General features: G+C 39.1%; 1 protein-coding gene across 2 annotated transcripts in view; it reads left to right on the top strand.

Moving 5' to 3' along the window:
- Positions 1–7,056: 7,056 nt before the first annotated feature.
- Positions 7,057–19,330, top strand: part of LOC121300452 (adenylate cyclase type 9-like) — a 38,614-nt gene continuing 26,340 nt past the window's right edge. Inside the window, exon 1 of one of the 2 annotated variants that reach the window (XM_041229028.1) lies at positions 7,057–10,482. In XM_041229028.1, coding sequence (XP_041084962.1) covers positions 8,760–10,482 — 1,723 coding nt within the window. In that variant the 5' untranslated portion in view covers positions 7,057–8,759. The remainder of the gene's footprint in view (positions 10,483–19,330) is intronic. The other variant, XM_041229029.1, reaches the window with a different exon arrangement.

Genomic DNA, 19,330 nt, shown 5'->3' on the forward strand with positions numbered 1-19,330 from the left:
TGTGTTAACAGCGTCTCACCTTTAAGGTTATTCCAAAAGCTATGACAATCTCTGCCTTCACCATTGTCTGAACAGAAACGCCACTCATATGAAACACAGATGTCTATCTCAGCGCATTGCTCACTTGTAAACCTAACTCCCTGATGTCTCAAAGAATGGTGCATTTTCTTAGTGGTGTTCTACTGGCACAGAGACCATTTAGGGAACAGGATGTGACTGGATGTGACAGCCAGCTTGTTTCATTTTTAATGTTTAGAACTATTAAAATAGTGGAGTTTTAAAACATGGTCAACAATTATTATTATTTATTTCTTAGCAATCGCCCTTATCCAGGGCAACTTACAATTGCAAAAGATCAATGGTACCATAATTTATCAAATGACTGGGTAACAGGGTGCAATATTCTTTATATTTGGATGCTATTTTAGCCTATTCCAAATGTATTAATCATTAAAGGTTTGGGGGTATGAAAAGAGTGGCGGTAGGTTTTTTTGGGGGGGGGGTTGCTGGAAATTGAGATACCTGGATTCTGACATTTTCTCAGTTTTAAAGAACAACATATTGTTGCCAAATACTATGTCATCTTGCAAATGACATTGTACAATCCAAGAAACAAATATTCAAATTTATCTGTCATTATCTTTGCTTACTAGGAAATGCATAATAGTTACCAAGCTGAATCTAGGTCACCAAAAATGAATACAGCAACAGATGCGTTTTTATTTGTTAATGTTGTTTTCCACAGTCATACAATAAACATGTTTTCTATGTATTCCATTAGAAAATAAGTAGTACTCAGGATATTATTAGACCTGTAACTCCTTTCCAAACTGAGCAATGGTACTCACGAGCAAATGAAATGCTGCCTGCCATTGTGCCCAGCAATGCAAGTGCTAGAATGTAATGGGTTTTATGCTGCATTTGGTTTTAGACAAAGGAAGAAAAAATTAAACAAAGGGATATTTGAACCTATGATAGTCCTTAAAAGACAATGGACCATATTGATCAAAACAAATCAATTTGCAGTATATCTGTGAAAGGAAAATAGAACAGGGACAGCTCTAATTTTTTGGTATAACAAGTTAGTACTAGTTTTGTAAATGAAGCTGGCAATACAATTGTGCCTTTGTATGTGTACTATAGTATATTAAGATCCAGGCTACTTATAAAAATCACTTCCCAATAGAGTCTACATTTATTTATCATGAAATAAATATGTATGAAATATAAACCTCAGTTCCCGCAAGCAAGGGCTTCTCGCATACAGAGGTCGGACGAAAATCTGGGACCTCTCGCTTTTTCTCCTACATTTTCCAATATTTCACAATGGGTTGGCCCATTAAAATGTATAACCCCAAACCTGTCAATTCTCTCAACCGGTGGCCTTTTAAAAAAAAAATGTCAGCATAAATTGCAGAAACTAGCAGTTATTGTGAGTGCAGCTGTTTGGAAAGGGAGCCAAATGATGTGGTAAAAGAGCTAAAGTAAATATATAGATATGCGGCACAAACAGCTGTCATGATAGTTATTATCACAGGTTGCCTCCCCAGAGGGACAGAGCTTGGGTAGTGCAATTTATTTTATTACCATGCACACAACAGATCACTAAATACAATCCATACAAGCATTACTTGCTGAATTTTTTTAGAATAAAAGTGCAAATATTAGAAATCGATTACTCTCCTCCCCTTTAGCTCCAGTATTCAGTTCTCAACTTACATGGGGTCTGCCTTCTCTGCCTTTGTCAAGGTCTTCCCCTTCAATAAAAATCTGTTAGTTTACTAAATCTAAATATTCTACTTGTTCCCTTGACCCAATTCCAACTTCTCTGCTTAAATCCAGTTTCCCAGCTCTCTGCCCATTTGTGTCGCGTATTCTCACTGATTCACTTAGATCTGGAGTTGTTCCAAATTCTTTTAAAATTGCTGCTGTCACACCCTTGTTAAAAAAACAAATTTGGATCCAGGGGTGCCTAATAAATTACAGGCCAATCTCTAATTTACCTTTCTTGTCAAAACTCTTTGAGCGAGTGGTGGCACATCCACTCCAAAACTATCTTGCACCCAATGACCTGTATGAATTATTTCAGTCAGACTTCAGAGCTAAATACAGTACAGAGACAGCTCTGGGAAAGATTGTTAATGACCTTCTGATGGCTGCTGATACAGGTCTAATTAATATTCCCATCCTTGTGGATTTGAGTGCAGCATTTGACGTGGTCGGCCATGAGGTATTGTTGAGTCGCCTTGACAATCTCAGGTACAGTTATTCAGTGGTTTAGATTTTATTTCTGAAAGTGAAGAGTTTGTGTAAATGGGGAGTGCTGGTGTCCCTCAGGGTTCTGTTTTGGAACCTCTCCTTTTCAGTGTTTATTTTTTACCCTTTTGTCAGATAATTTGTTATCACGGAATACATTTTCGTGTTATTCTGAGCTAAACCTGGGGCAGAACTGGATGTTTCTGTTATGCATGACTGTTTGTAGGATTTTAATATATGAATGCAACAAAATTTCTTGCAGCTAAATTGTGATAAAACTGAGGTGATGTTAATTGGCTCCTCAAAACAGCTTCGCAAAGCCAATAGCATCAGTTCATTGACTGATGGTGTGGAAATAAATTCTACTGCTATAGCAAAAGAAATTGGTGTAAGTTTTGACTCTTCATTGTCTTTTGAGTCATGTTAAAAACATCACGAAAATGTCATTCTTCCATTGCGTCACATTGCACGTTTAAGACCGTCTCTGTCCATCTCAGATGCAGAGAAGCTGGTTCACGCTTTTACTTCCACAAGCATTGATTATTGTAATGGTCTGTTGGTTGGGGTGTCTGGCAGGGTCCTTCAGAGGCTCCAGCTGGTACAGAATTCAGCAGCTTGGGTTTTAACTAAAACTGCTGGATCTGAGCATTTAACCCCAGTCCTGACTTCCCTCCCACCAGTGAGGTTCAGGGTCAATTTTAAAATTTTACTTCTTACTTACAGGGCACTTAATGATTTGGTTCCTAAATATATGAAAGACCTTTTACATGAAGATCTAAATCTTCTCGTGGTTCCTGAAGCTAGACCAGGTTTTTTCATGCTATGCCCCGCACCTGTGGAACTCATTGCCACTCACTGTAAGGGAGTCCTCTTCTCTTGCTGTTTTTAAATCTCGCCTGAAGACGTACTTTTATAGTAAAGCTTTTAAAATTATTATTATTATTATTATTTTTTTTTTTTTTTTTTTTTTTTTTTTTTATTATATATTAATTGTATTTGTGTTGATTTTATTTTTGTTTTGCTGGGTTTGTTGTATTGTTACTCTTTTACAGCACCTTGAGAGCTCTTGTCACTTTATAAATTAAATAAATTATTAGTAGTAGTAGTAGTAGTATATAGAATCTAACACAGACTGTATTGGAAGAATTGCTTTAAAAGGAAGCAGAATCGATCTAAAGCCAGAGCCATTAATTGTTACCACAAATAACAGAATTTCTTTGGAAAGCTAATAGATTTAAATGCAGGCATAGAGTGTGACAAATCTTTTTTCAAAGCCTCTGTTTGGGTTTTGGTACTTAACTTGTAATAGTGTAACTGGATCTTAAATTGGTTGAAGCTGTTTCTATTGAAATATGTTTGCATAAGTGCTGCCAAGAATGCAATTATTTACAAAGACAATTAAAAACCAATGCTATTTCATTCTGTTATGCAGCCTCAGACTGCTGTTAACCCTAATGAAATGGGAGGTGTCCCTGTTAGAATGATTGCATTTGATACTTGTTATTTTACTGTGTTTAACAAAGTGCCATGACTATACTTCATGGTAAAGCTATAAAAAACTGAATAAAAGAAGCTAATTGGATATGATGGGTGTAGGTTGTTACACTAGGCATATTGCAGGAGTACCGTAACTTTTGTTTCACGAAAATGTATTGGTATAATCACTAGTCAGTACAGAACAGAATGGAAAGAAACCTGGGATGAGAAGTGAACGTACGTGATGCATACTTTAAAGACCCCAGCTGACAAGTTTGTACACAGCCTGGGATCACAGTAATGCTGGGGAAAATGGCAAACAGTTGGACAAAGATAGAGGAGGATGCACTACGCTGCTGTATCCAAAACACAGAGAAATGGTTTAGTTTGTAAATCACCAGAGCTTGTGTTATTTACTAATGTTATCACACTGAGGTTTCTGTCTACTTACAGTTTAACTTCTCATTTTAAATTGAAACAGTAAACTTAAAACAGCAAAATGACCTTTGTGACTTGTGCAAATAAATATAGACATCAGTAACAACAAAATACATTACCAAGAACTTTTTACACAATTATTATACCAAATTAACCAGGAAAATAATTGTATTCATCATTGTAAAGTTGAGATCCTACCTGTAAACAGAAACATGTTTAAAGTTTGAAACAAATTGTCTGGAGTTTGGTGTTATTTACATTCTTGTCAATACACTGCGGTTTGAGGTTCAAGCTACATCTGCATATTTTAAGTGGCTGGAAGCTGAAAATACTTTTTAAAAACACCCTTATCTTATACCAATGCAGTACTAGCATAATTTTAATATCAAAACTGTATGTATCTTAAGTATTTTAATTGTGGGAAAACTCAGCGTTTCTAGAAATATATTTCAAGGGCAATTCTCATCCCTCATAAAATCTGCATTATGCCACACTCGCTCTCAACGCTGCCTCAGGGGCCGGTTTTCCTAAAGGGATCTGATCCTGGATCCAGGTTCCAATCTGAGCGGAGCTTCGGTGTGCTTTGAAGTCTAAAGTCATGTTCGTAAATTCCATGACTCAGAAGCAGCTGAATAATATAGCTATTTGCCACACTCATCAGTCATGACAACATTGTGCCAACACTGTATTGTTTTGAATGATTGCAGCAGAAATGTCTTTGGCTCTTTTAATTAGACATACAAGGGGTGCAATGTTTTGTTATACTTGTTTGTAATATAATGTGTTTTTTCAGACAGAATAATCTTCATGCAGCTACAGAAACTGTTGCTGACACTTTTGAAACCATAGTTATGGTACTGACACTGGGGGCTGTATTTTCAAAGAGTACTGCTTTAATTGTTCTCGTGTCACTGTAACAAAACCAGAAACAAACTGAGAGGCCTTGTAATATTGTTACTTAGTGACTCAAAATAAATATTACCACAATTCCTTTTTTTTTTAAACTGAGGCGTTAACTTCATCGTTTTTTAAATATATACACCGCTAGTGAGCAATGTGATGGTATTCCACAACACCCTGACTGGAAGGCAGAGCAGGTTTTATTACATGGCCTGTGAAAACACAGGAACAACATTGTTGAAAACCAAACGAATGAAGGATTGTAATGGGTTCTGAACAAACTTTAACAAAGCTGACAGATGATTTACCAATAAAAGGCATAGTCACTTCACTTTTACAAAAATGTAAAACCCAGTCAAAGGCAAACGATATAATTCCCTCTGCAGCATACTGACAAAGGCCTCAGTGCTGGCAGCTACTGAGTTACATGAACCTATAACAAGCAAAGTACCTATTAAAAAAAAAAAAATGTAATTTCTGAAGAAAATGTTTGTGTCAGTGGTTGAATGTATAGATGTGCCCTTAACAGAAACTCATTTACTATAACCTTATACTTGGAATTTGGTTCGGCAGACTTTCTAAATTCTCAGCTCAACATTGTGCCATTTTTTTTTAATTTATTTTTTTACTGTATTTGTAAAGCATACTTTTTTATCTTTATCACGAGTCAAAAATCTTTATGAGGGAAGTTCATCCATCAGTGTGTTTGCACAGGACACCAGCCTCCCAAATTTACAGCCAGCAAGCCATAAACAACTTCCAGAGAGGCAGATAATGCTCTTTCAATTTTCATTTCTACACTAGTTTAATAAACTCTGTTGTTAGGATTAAGTGTTCGGATTTATGGATCACAGTAAACTTTTACAGTAACAAGGAGAAAGGCTCCTGGAAGAAAATACAGTGCCCTTGCTTCGAAGACATGGGGATGAAACAGGGGTCATTCCGCAGAATTAGTTCTAATTAGCTGCAATTTTAAATATAATACCATTGCCCAATGGCTCAGTAATGTGTTCTGCCTGTGGTTGATTTAACTTCTGTTTTCGGGTATAGTCGCAAGATAAATTCAATCAGTGTATCTTTTATAGCACTTTGCTTTTCAACATTAATTATTTTCAAACTTTTGTGTGTTTTAGTAGTGTCTCTGGAGGCCATGTGATGCAGGTGGACTGTTGTGACAGTGATTGTAGGGTGAACAAAACAAGTTTGTGTGTGTGTATGCGTGTGTGTGTGTCTGTCTGTTTGTGTGTGTGTGTGTGTGTACTTGTCTGTGTCTGTCTGTTTGTGTGTGGGTGTGTGCGTGTGTGTGTGTGTGTGTGTGTGTGTGTCTGTTTGTGTGTCTGTTTGTGTGTGTGTGTGTGTGTGTGTCTGTGTGTCTGTTTGTGTGTGTGTGTGTGTGTGTGTGTGTGTGTGTGTGTGTGTGTGTACTTGTCTGTGTCTGTTTGTGTGTGTGTGTGTGTGTATGTGTCTGTTTGTCTATTTTTGTGTGTGTGTGTGTACTTGTCTGTGTCTGTTTGTGTGTGTGTGTGTGTCTGTGTCTGTCTGTTTGTGTGGGCGTGTGTGCTGATTTATTCATGTGATGACCCAAGAACAGGAGTGCAGAGAAACAGGAAAACCATTTTGAAGTGACTACATAAAAAATAAATTGCTGTATGTGTATGATTTAGGTTTTACTTTTAGGGCTGTTTTTTTTTGTTTGTTTTTTAATAAAGTAACAGTTGATATACAACATTTTTTAAAGCAGCGTCTCACAAGCACAGCAAAACCAACAAGTGCATTGACTGTACTATGCGTTAGTGTACCTGTGTGCTCTGATTGCAAATTAAATCGACACTGCTTGCTGCATCAGTTAGGAAGCACAGGGGAGGCATTTTGTTTATTTTATTTATTTATACATTCCACAGTTTCACATTTTAAATATCATAGTCAATGTATAGTTTTAAAAAAAAATCAACAATGTACAGAATTCAAAAAGCAGTCTCTATTGAAGCAATTCGAGAGACAGCGAGAGAACAACACATTCACTAACTCTCACACACACACACCCCCTCTATACGTGCGCGCTTCCAAGAATTTTCCCAACCTTCTACGTGCGCGCTCCGCTCCCTTAACTCCAGCGCACTTCCACTGCTATTTTCTCAATCTATATCTGATGAGAAGATGGTGGCTGGGAAGTCAGCGGCTGAAAAAAATGAAGCTCCCTCCGTCTCTCGTCATCCTCCCATCGGCAGGACAACCCTTTAACAACCGTAAATAGCAAAGAGAATTGGAAGCAGGCTCAACCAGAAGCAGATCTTGAAGTGAACAGACTATGGTCATGCCTTGAATTAAGGAATTTATAAACACAGAGACATCATCACCCCCACAGTTCGGTCACAGTAATTGAATAAAGCTCTCAAGACTGAGACACTTTTCCTTTGGGACTGCAAGCGTGTGAGAGGGAGAGCTGAGGGGAGGGGAGTAATTTGGCTGTACTTTCCATGATGTACTCTGTTGAAGAACGGTGACCTGAAGAAAAACAAACTTTAGTTGCCATGGAAGTTTTGAGAAATAGAACATAAACGCCATTATTGATCGTACTGAAATTTGTTGATTTTTTTGTTTGTTTTTTGGGAGGGTTGAATAAGAACATTCACAAGGTTTGCGTGACTAGAGAAATGGTCTGACATTTGGGAATACATATATCTTATATATATATATATTATATATATATATATATATATATATATATATATATATATATATATATATATATATATATAAACCCTCCCTCGCTGTTATTGCCGCCTCCCACTTCTTCACTTACTCTCAGTTACACAGATACCAACCAAGTCTCATGTTAGTTTGGACTCTGGATCGCTGCAGTTGGGAAACGGAGAGGTGAGTCAGGAAAGGACGCGGCTATATTGACGGGAGAAGGCCCTCCTGTTCAAAGGGGCACAGAACACTAGCAGAGGGCAGCAAGAAAAATAAATTAAAACAGGCTTTACTCTTCTATTTTATTAGCTGCAAAGTCAAAGACTCCCCTTCCAAGCACATTGTGCGTGTGTATTTTCTCCAAGTACAACTACGCCTAGTACCTGGGCGCGGTAATGCAACAGTACAAGAAAGTAAATACGATTTCAAAAGTAAATACTGTCAAACTAGGAAGGAAAAAATGAAGGCGCCAATGGAATGTACAAGATTTTTTTTTTTTTTTTTTAAGCCTTAATGTCGATTAAACACAGGAAAGAAAACGAGTAACATTTGAAATTTAACTATTTTAAAATAAACAATTAATTTATATTAAAGGAGTGTTTTGAAGGATAGTGTGCAGAAGCGGAATATGAAACGTTATTATTTCTCTATTCAATATCAAACTTTAAGTAGAAATTAATCTTCAAGAAAAGAGTCGTCAGGGAGCGGGTGCTTTAAGAAGCAGCTATCGATCTGTCACTGTGAGAAGCGACTTTATAAAAAGGTTGACTATCAAATCAGATTTTACATTAAAACAATAAATAAATAAATAAACCAAATGGTTGAAGTATTGACGCAGTATGAGATAGACCAGTAATGAACTGCAACAAGACGACCCAGAAACTGTGCTCGAGTACAAGTAGGCATCCTGCGTAAAAAGGAGTTTTTTTGTTTTTCAAGCTGGACTGGAATAAGTGCAGGATTTTTTTTTTAAGTAACCTGTGTGAATTTTTGACATGGCCTCCCCACAGCATCAACAGTTGTTGCTCCACAGCACTGAGGTTAGTTGCAATACCACCGGAGATAGCGTGTCTGTGAAGATCAACAGCAAGCCACAGCTGCATGACCCTGCTAGCAGCACCAGCAGCAGCAGCGCTGGTGGCGGTGGCGGTGGTAGCAGCAGCTCCAAGCATTGCAAGTACAGCATCTCCTCTAGCAGTAGCTCTGGGGAGTCAGGTGTCCGCAGGGTGGCGACTGCAGGGGCCAGGCGCCCAAAGAAGCTGCCACAGCTTTTTGAGAGGTCCTCGTGGCAGTGGTGGAACCCCAGGTTTGATTCTACCAACCTTGAAGAAGCCTGCCTTGAGAGGTGCTTCCCCCAGACCCAGCGCAGGTTCCGGTATGTGCTCTTTTACTTGGCCGTCGCCTGCCTCCTTTGGAGCATCTACTTCGGGGTCAACGGTGCCAGGTGCGACTGGACTGCCTTTTTGGTCCCCACTCTAGGTTTCCTCATCTTCTGCATGCTGCTTTTGCTGTTCACCTTCACCCGCTTCTACGCCAGACTTTATGTCTGGGTCTCCTTGTTGCTCTTCATTGTCACTTTTGCCTTGACTTTGTCCCTCCAATTGCAACGTGCTTTCTTCTTGAAAGAGGGTGACTTTGACAACAGCACGGGCCTGACTAACGCTGCTTACTCTTGGGAGCCCTGCCTTTCTCCTGTGGGCACTTTCTCCCTATGCATGGAGGTGCTCCTGTTACTCTACACCATCATGCACTTGCACCTGTACCTCTGTGTCTTGCTAGGGCTGGTCTATTCAATGCTGTTTGAGATCCTGGGTTGTATCTACTTTGCCAATGATAGCACAGAGTCCAACCCTCTTTACTGGTTGGCCCCTGCCAAGGCTCTTCTACACATTTGCGCCCATGCCATTGGGATCCACCTGTTCATCATGTCAGAGGTTCGCTCGCGAAGCACCTTCCTGAAGGTGGGCCAGTCCATAATGCATGGAAAGGACCTTGAGGTGGAGAAAGCCCTGAAGGAGCGCATGATCCACTCGGTCATGCCTAGGATGGTAGCAGACGAGCTGATGAAGCAAGGGGATGAAGAGAGTGAGAACTCGGTGAAACGCTACTCCACCTCCAGCCCCAAGAACAAGAAGAAAAAGCCATCAATCCCCAAAGCTCAGATCATCTTCAGGCCTTTCAATATGAAACGGATGGAGCCTGTCAGCATCCTCTTTGCTGATATTGTAGGATTCACCAAGATGAGCGCCAATAAGTCGGCCCATGCCCTGGTGAGCCTCTTGAACGACCTGTTTGGGCGATTTGATAGACTCTGTGAGATCACCAATTGTGAGAAGATCAGCACGCTGGGTGACTGCTACTACTGTGTGGCGGGCTGCCCAGAACCACGTGCTGACCATGCTTATTGCTGCATTGAGATGGGCCTTGGTATGATCGAAGCCATAGAACAGTTCTGCCAAGAGAAGAAGGAGATGGTGAACATGCGGGTGGGTGTCCACACGGGCACTGTGCTCTGTGGCATCCTGGGCATGAGACGCTTCAAGTTTGATGTCTGGTCCAACGACGTCAACCTAGCCAACCTAATGGAGCAGCTGGGTGTAGCTGGCAAAGTCCACATTTCTGAGGTGACCGCCAGCTTCCTTGATGACCGATACCTGCGAGAGGACGGCAGGGTGATGGAGAGGGTTGGGCAGAGCGTTGTGGCTGACCAGCTGAAAGGTAAGGGGGCAGGGGGAGATAGCACATCCTCAAGCATGCCTTTTTTTGTGTAATGTTTTGTATAATGCACATCAGGATGTGAATGCTGAAAGGAGGAGTGTTTTTTGTGCCAGATACTGCAATAGTTACATGATTCAAAATCTATTGAGGTGTAATACGTTGTGAACGTTTAGCATGAGAGTGGTGAGGTGTCTACGAAGCTTGTAGTTTTATTTTAAGAATTGTGTGTGTTGCAAGAGTGTACATTAGCAGTGGGTGATGTGGGGCTCTTAAGGGAGAGTAGATAGAAATTGTTGCAGACTAGCTAAAATGGTATTGATTTGTGTGTCAGTCTTTGTAGTAAACCATTAGGAGCTTCAATTAGATCTCAAGGGACTTATTGAGCCTATGGGAAAAACAGCCTCCAATACTGGTGCGTTTTTGTTTCCAGTCTGCTTGAGTACTTTTGCTAGAGTACTTTGCATGTGTTTGGTTTTGTTATTGTTTTATGCAACCTACAACCCCAACAAATGTTCTGGGAGATTTTGAGGTTTCATTTGAGTTCTGGGATAAAGTAGAATATTCTTTGTAAACCACAACATTTCACTAATCTTAACCTTTTTTTTTTTTTGTTCTAAAAATCTGCAAAAAAAAACCTATATAAGCCCACAGTACACTATGACTAATTCAGTGAGTTTTCCCACCATTCGTTTTGACGTCAAGTTTATGTTTGTTTTCTTTGAAAAAATAATTTGAGCATGGAAGACATTTTTACAGTACAGTTTTGCCATTCTTCTTATGTTATGTAACCTACTTTTCACAGCATATTTGAATATGAGTACGTGTGCTTGTATGAAGATTTGTGTGTATTAACTATTTAAAGTTCTCTAAAAGTGTTTCCGATTTTCCTAAAATGTCAACCATTGTCTCACATAGGCCTATGTCTGGCAAAGTACCGTAGCCTAAATGTCAGATTTATTGTTTACTTTATACAGTACTGTATATGTACAGTTTAAGGTCATTTACTTTTATAGTAAATATTTTTTTCCCATACACTGTAGACAAATGTTTGCTGACGTTTAGGAAATGAAATAGAATCTAACATCCTAATTTTCACAGCCTGCTTGTGCTGTGAGGGTGGGGTGGGGCATAAGAGAGGGGTTTAGGGTAACTAAGGTAAGTTTTTACAGTTCTATCTCAGAATTTATGATTGAAGGCTGGTTCCACTGATCCCAATTAAATTGTAACTAGGATGTGGTGAAACCAGTGGCGTGTTTACCAAAAATTAAACAGTTTGTATTTAATTATTTTATTTTATTTTTTGATACATTTTTCTTGAATTACCCTACTACTAATCCTCTCTGTAAAATACAAATGTCAGTGGGTATACTGTTTGTGAGTGTTATGACTTGAAAGGAACATACTTTACTGTTGTCTCTTATCAGAAGACGGACTAAAGTCTGTTAGCTTTCAGGCCTAACACATGTGACTTGAAGAGATACTTAAACAGTTTATGCCAATCACTTTCAGTGCCAATCAGTGCTCTACATTAGCTTTACAATGAACAATGTCCACTAAAGTTATTCATAAGTCATTAATTTCCCAGGTGGATAAATTTACTGCTTTTATTTACCCGTGTATTCTATTTTTCATTCTTTTTTTTTTTAAACATTTTGGCCAATTGTTTTTTACCCCATTTTCTCCCCAATTTGAAATGCCCAATCCTTTTTTTAAGCCTGGCTTGCCACTTCAACCCCTGTGCTGACTCGGGAGAGATGAAGACAAGCGTCCTCCAAAACATGTGCCATTAGCAGTCCATTTCTTTTCACTCTGTGGGCCCGCCATGCATCTACCTTCAGAGCTACAGCGTCGGAGGACCATGCAGCTTGCAGGCACCCAGCCGGTCCACAGTTTTCGGGGGTGCGCAGTCAGCCGAGGACACCCTGGCCGACCTAAGCCCTCCCAACCCAAGGTGGTACTCTGCCAATTGCGCGCCGCCCCCTGGGAACTCCCGTCCACAGCCGGCAGTGGAATAGCCTGGACCCAAACCAGCGACCTCCAGGCCATAGGACGCATCCTGCACTCCAGGCGGAGGTCCTTTACTGGATGCGCCACTCGGGAGCCCCTACCCCTGTATTCTACTAATATCAATAACCTGTTTTAAAGAATGCCCTTTGTCAGTTTCATTGCAATCGTATAAGTGGTTCTTTAAATATTTGCAAAATAGAAACGCTCCATATACCCCAAGATTAGTCCTTTCAAGTTTCATCACAATGGTGGTTTTCCTGGTGACATTCAGTACTACATGCATTCACCACTCGCATTGTAAGCAGTGGGCCAGTAAGTCGACTGGGGTTGTCTGGAGGAATACTGTATGTTTTATATTGAACATTTTATTTAGATATAAATGAATTTTTGGTCTTAGAATACACGGAATGGGTTAAAGATTGTCAGATTCTGGTTAAATTCCTACTTAGACAGTACAAGCTAGAAATAAAACAGGATTTCTTAGGAAATTACAGTTGATTTTATAAGGGTTATAGAAACTGACTACTTCAAAGATAAACTGGATTGAACCAGATGCTTTGAAGCTATGGTTAAGACAAGTGGGCAATTAACCAAGTGAGAAGAGATTTGTGTCTTTCTGATTGGTTTAAGGAAAAGTCATGATGTCACTGAGGGACTGCATTTAAACTGAGACTACTGAAATGTTCTTTGTATTGCTCTGATCCGTGCTTGGAAAGAGGATACTGGTGTCACCAAATTCAAGTGACAGTGTGAGGCTTAGCCTAGATCACAAAGATGTTTGGCATGGTGGTTAAAGCTCAGGTACTGGGAGACAGTTTGACTAAAAGAGTATAGTTGGAGTCGATATGACCTACAGTAGTGATTTAAAGATTATGTCTTGGAATCAATGTGTCCTTATGGAGTAAGTGGTTCAGCAGCAGCTGGTGAATAATCTTATTAGACTAACAGTAAACAGTACACAGATTTGCTCTACTGATCTGAGGGATTATGATTACATTGCATATTGTTCAGCTTGTTGCTCTTATAATCTTAGTACTGTAGTTCACGGTCTGTGACAGGAATAGTGGATGCATGGCATGCTGCCTTGGTTAATCCTAGGCATTCCCTTTTTTGTCCAGCATCATGTTTTTGTACAAGAACAGCCTTTTAGGCCTGTACTGTACTTGATTGTGTGTCTAAAATGCTGCCAGAACTGCAAATGGCCAAGCTTTAATTGGAAACAATACTGAAATCAAAACTAAGATCACAGATGAAGCTTGAAGTGCTGCATGAAATAAAAACTTTCACTGTACCCAGTTGGGATGGATTTGAATTAAGATCCCAAGCTTAAGGGATTTGTACTAAAGACATATTCACGCATTGTGTCTGTTTCTGCTGATAACTTTACCCCTACAATGACTATATCTAAATGTATACAGATTTTTACATGCCCAATGTACTTGCACTCTCAGTTTTGATGGAAGCTCGTACAGCAAAAGGTCAGAAGTAACGTGTTCTCTATTTAAAAGGCTATGTAAAAATAAGGGCTTTGTGTTTTGGGTAAAACAGAAAGCCCTGTCAAGCGTAAAAAAAAAAAAAAAAAAAAAATTTAAACACAGATGTGTTCAACAAAAGCTTTTACATGTGCAGCTCCCAGGCATGGGAATTGTGGATCTCTGGCTAGGAGTTTAATATTTAAAACTGTGAGGACTGGATACGGCAGTACAATCAATGCTTTGCTGTGTTACCTGGAGATTACTGCAAATTCCAGCCAAGCCACTGGTTCAATATATGATAAAATAGGCTACATAAAGGGAATGATCAAAGATAATGTTCCAAACTTGTCTGTACTCTAGTTCCTCACTGTGGGAGGGTGTCAGTGAAGATATGGGATATACTGTAAGCATACACATCTGCAGTCTTTGTTTGTCCCTTGGGAGATTTGTATGCATGTTGAGCATAAAAGGAGAATATGCAAATATATCACTTTGACATCCTGTGACATGCCACTGGTGTTGCTGAACAAGTAGATCAACTTAATATACCAACACCTGAATATTGCCGAATTCAAACACATGGATTAATGGGGGACTTCTCACTTGCCCTGTACAGTGTATGCCTGTCACTTCACTTAAAAGAGGCTGCAGGAGGAATCACTACAGTAGTGAGAATTGAACATGGGCCTCAGGCCAATGAAAACCTGTTCTGACACTTGGATAGTAGCTGTTCTGCCAACTCCGGTCATAAGGCATTCTCATCTGCTTATGTCCAGTCTTTATCAGAAGACATAGCTCTTCTGCAGTAGAGTAAAAGGCATGATAGATAGCATTCTGCAGCCTTCTTGTTCCTTGTACTCAATAAAAGCCAGATTATTGAGCATTACAATACCTTGGTAGTTAACCTTGGCATTGCGGTACGTGATCAGCCCTTTAATCAGCTCTGTTCCCGAAAGTGAGTACTTTTTATTGAACATACAGTATTGTACTTTAAACAGTTTGGCATTGTTGAGAACAGCTTTATCAAAGTAAAGAATAGTGTTGTAGAGTAAGGGTGGAGAATTAGCTTAAGTATACAGTAGTGCTTATTATTAACTAAGATGGTGCTGTAACAGTGGTTTTTAATGTGAGTGGAAAGTCGTTTCATTTTATCCAGAGGCAGAGCAGTGTCTTCGTTTGGGTGTATAGTTACTGCAGCCAGGTGTGGCAGACATTTATTAGGAATAACAGCCCTTGAGTGAAGGTTATTTGTTTATGAACTTAGCTAACTACAGCCAGTTTGCAGTTTAAAAAACATTGCTGGGATAAGAGGTCCTGGGATCCAGCCTTCCTGACCCTCCCCCATTTGTGGGAAATCCTTGAGAAATTCTTCTCTATAAAATATTCAAAGAACATGCTGCTGTAGCAGTTCCAGATGGCAGAACAGGGTGCTGCAGAAGTGAAGTGAGCAGCATATTACTTGCTGCAGTGTCACTGCCTTCTGGGTGAGTGTAGTAGGAAATCAGGAGTTAACCCCATTGAGGCTGTGCATTGTGGAATGCACTATGCTATGTAATATAACAGTTTAACAGGTTTTCTTTTTTGTAGAGTTTAAATTCTAAAGTGTGTAGTTTTGTGTTTCTTTTCAAATAGCATTTTGAATAGAAATAACTGGCTGATACATTTACAGAATATTATTTATTTTAAGATATCACCCGCTGGAATACTATAAGATGTATAAATATATCTGGTTTCATGCATTTCACAAAGGTCCTGCAGGATCTAATTTCACTGTATTTGTTCATTCGTAGCAGTGTACAACTGAACTATTTAAAAATAAACTAAAAAGCTTGGGGATTCTTAAGAGTCCTGGTATAGTATGTACACTTTGTTTATAAGAATTACGAACGCTGCAGAATTAATCTTCAAGTATGTTTTTGTGACCATTTATAAATTTTGCTTGTCCAGGTTTTATGAGCTTTCTGAGACTTATCATTTCAACATTACAATGTGGACTTTTTTTTTTTTTTTAATGTCAGATAAACCAGTTACCACCCTGTTTGCATTGGATCCACGTTTCAGACAGGGGTTGACTGAGACACAAGGGGAGGGGGTGAAGAAAGGGTTTTGCCTCAAGTTCACAGCCACCCACCCTACTGTAGAGGCAATGATAGATGTTTTATCGTTTATCATTTTGACAATTATTCATTTTGGAATTTCTGTTGTTCGCATTCTTTTTGCTATTGTGACTCATGCAGTGAAAATGATGACAGCAGTGTGTGTGTGTGCTGCAACAATGAGTCAGTTTCTGCAATGAGATTCCTGCAAAATTCAGAGCACTGTGTGGTGCTCTTCAAAACCTATTGATTGAAAAGGGCTTAATACTGTAGACTACCCGATTTGTCTTAAGGTTTTTTAATTTTTTTAAACAGTCAGTGATATTTTTAATTTTTTTTGTTTTTTATATGGATATTAGAAATACAAAAAATCAGCCAATTTATTGTTTTCATGTTTAGATTAATTCAATAGTATGGTCAACTGGCAGAATGCTGTATTGTAGAAGAAGTCATAGACATTTTTTGCACCTGTACAGTTAGATCTTTTTGTGATTTTACATTTTATAATTTAGGGACATTGTAATAAATATAACACAATATAATTAACAATTTATAAAGTCAGTAAAGTTGCATACACGTATTTCTTGGAAACTACATACAAACAGGTAGACATACGCACATACAGTACACTCTCCAACAAATATTTTGACTTTAAAATTGAGTCACTAATTGGTTTCTGTTTCTCTGCATTTTTTCCTCCCTGAAAGTCAGATTCATGAAGAGAATGTCAGGCAGCTTCCCCTGTGGACAGACAATAAGTCAAAAGCTAAAAGCAGGGGAGGTACTGTAAGGTGAGTGGACATTCCATCACTCCAGTCAAATAGTCAAAATTCTATTGCCTGACGCCCTTGGATAGCTATATTTTTGTAGAACCAGAGGTCAGCTATTTAGGGCCCAGTGTCTAACTTGGTGAAAACTAAAATGCACAGTAGCCTCTGCAGTTTTACTCATCCTAGAATAGGGGACACAAGGTCAGCTGATGTGTCCCAGGGTCAAACGTGGACATGGCTCGAACATAAGTCCCGGTCTTTGAAACCAAATCCTTAATAATCACATTATATAGTTTTCTCAAAGCAACACTTATTTCTTACAGCCACAAATACTTGGACAACGTAACTTGAGTTAATTTTAGATCTTGTCTGAAATACAGGAAATAAAGTTAGTGCAGTTCATAATGAATTCATGTACACTATTATCTCTGTTTTCTCTCTAGTTTTATGAATTACATAAGGAAAAAAAGCAGTCCAGAGCAAGTATTACTTTCTAATCTAGAGGAAGACTCGCAGATATTGACCCAGTCCCCGCCAACCCTTGCCAGGTGCTGCCTGTAAAAGTATTGTTTCTGTAGCTGAGCTGATGTTAGCGCCAAGTTTGCATTGTGCTTTCTCTCTTGTGGCTGCTGGCTGACAGGGGAGCCCATACAAGGCAGCAGCTATCAATAAGGGAAACTGACTGGCTGGCCGCCTCCCTGTTGACGCTGTGCAGAATAAACACCCACTCCTGCTTGTTTCCCTGCCTCTTACTGTTTTTGGGGCTGCACCAACACGTTATTCTGGTTCTGACCACCAGGGCATTTTAGCTCTTGGTACACTAAAAGATTGATTACTTGATATTCCTTTTTCCAAACAGTAGAGTCCCCCTAGTCTTTTTTTTTTGTTTTTTTAATACATTTTTAAACGCTGAGCTGAAAACCGTTTATGTGTGGGTTCAGACTTTTTCCAGTTATGAGTTGAATATGACTGGTTTTGTGCATAAAAACACAAATATTGTTGTTTGTAAAATTGACAAAAACGCTAGCTCACTGTAAAATTACTGCAGAAAAGTTATGTAATAATAACTTAAACCATCAATGTTATTTAGGATTAAACCTAAAAAAAAAATAAAAAAATAAAAAGCATCGAAATGATGGTCTACTCGTTAAAACAGTTCATCGTTAAAATTATGTTCTCAGTGTTCTTGCATCATTAGTAAGCTCATCAAACCAAACATTAAATTCTGTGCTGGAAGAAATTCCAGCATGTATATCGGTGTACGTTATCGACTAAAATAACAAAAACTGCTGATCGACGGTTGTGTTTTTTTTTCCTTCTATCGGTGCCATGCCAATAGGTTACTGATCAGTGCCATGCTGTTAGGCTATTGATTATCGGTGCACGCCTAGTTGAAACTAATGTGGTCCTGAGTTGCAAAGGACCCAACGACTTGTGCTGAAAGCTTCTAGTGTACTGCCTTTGTCTGTTATACTACCTTGGTGGTCAGAGGATGGAGACCATAGAGCAGTGGAAAGTATGTGAAAGCTGCCCTGTTATATAGCCACACTCTCGAAATAAAAGCGAAAGAACCCCTGAGGGATTACACTGAAATGTAAAGCAAGCCCTAAAGTACATCAGTATATATAACCAAAGCTGCAGTCAGGAGCTGCCACAATTACCCAGTGCTGTAGTCTGTTTAGCCCAGTTAAACCGGCAGGACAATTTGGTATGCATTCGTGAGACTTAATACGCTAATGTGATGTAGGCCTAGAATTTAAAGAGTTACTGAAGAGAGAAAAAAAATCACAGGCTTGCATCCACAGTAAATAACAAGTGTTGAAGTTGTCGATGCAACTTAGTGCAACCATACAGCAGGCTGTTGCCAAAGAATGGAATAGTTGTGAGTTTAGTCAACAAACTCACAACTATTCCATCACATGTTGTTCTGTTCCATTTAATGTAGCTGTTTCTAAGTTCATAAAGGTTATGCTTCTGTCCTGTATAGTAATTTAATTACTGTGCCAGTCACCTTGCTGTTGAATCGGTTTATATCAGCTTCTTTGCAATTCAAAATTCTGCTCCTCAAGTTTTAACAAGAAAAAGAAAGCATGACCATATTACACCATTTTTAGCATCTCTCCACTGGTTACCAGTTAAATATAGAACTGAGTGTAAGGTCTTGCTGCTGACCTTCAGGGCCTTGAATAGCCTGGGTCCATCTTACATCAAGGATCTGCCACATCAGCTTGTGGTCAGCTAAAAATCCTTTCTGTGCCAAGAACAAAATTACAAACTATGGGAGATCGTGCCTTTTGCTCAGTGGCCCCTCATCTCTGGAACTCCCTTCCAAAGTCTATCAGGGACTCAGAGTCTGTGTCTATGTTTATGTTTAAATTGCATCTCAAGACACATGTTTATATATTGGCTTACTGCATTGTATAGTTTTTAATGCACTGTTATGTATTTTTATGTATTATGTCTTATAATTTTTAATATAAAGCAGTTTGGGATTTCTTTT

This window comes from Polyodon spathula, chromosome 26, assembly GCF_017654505.1.
Source record: "Polyodon spathula isolate WHYD16114869_AA chromosome 26, ASM1765450v1, whole genome shotgun sequence".
NCBI classification, from domain to species: domain Eukaryota; kingdom Metazoa; phylum Chordata; class Actinopteri; order Acipenseriformes; family Polyodontidae; genus Polyodon; species Polyodon spathula.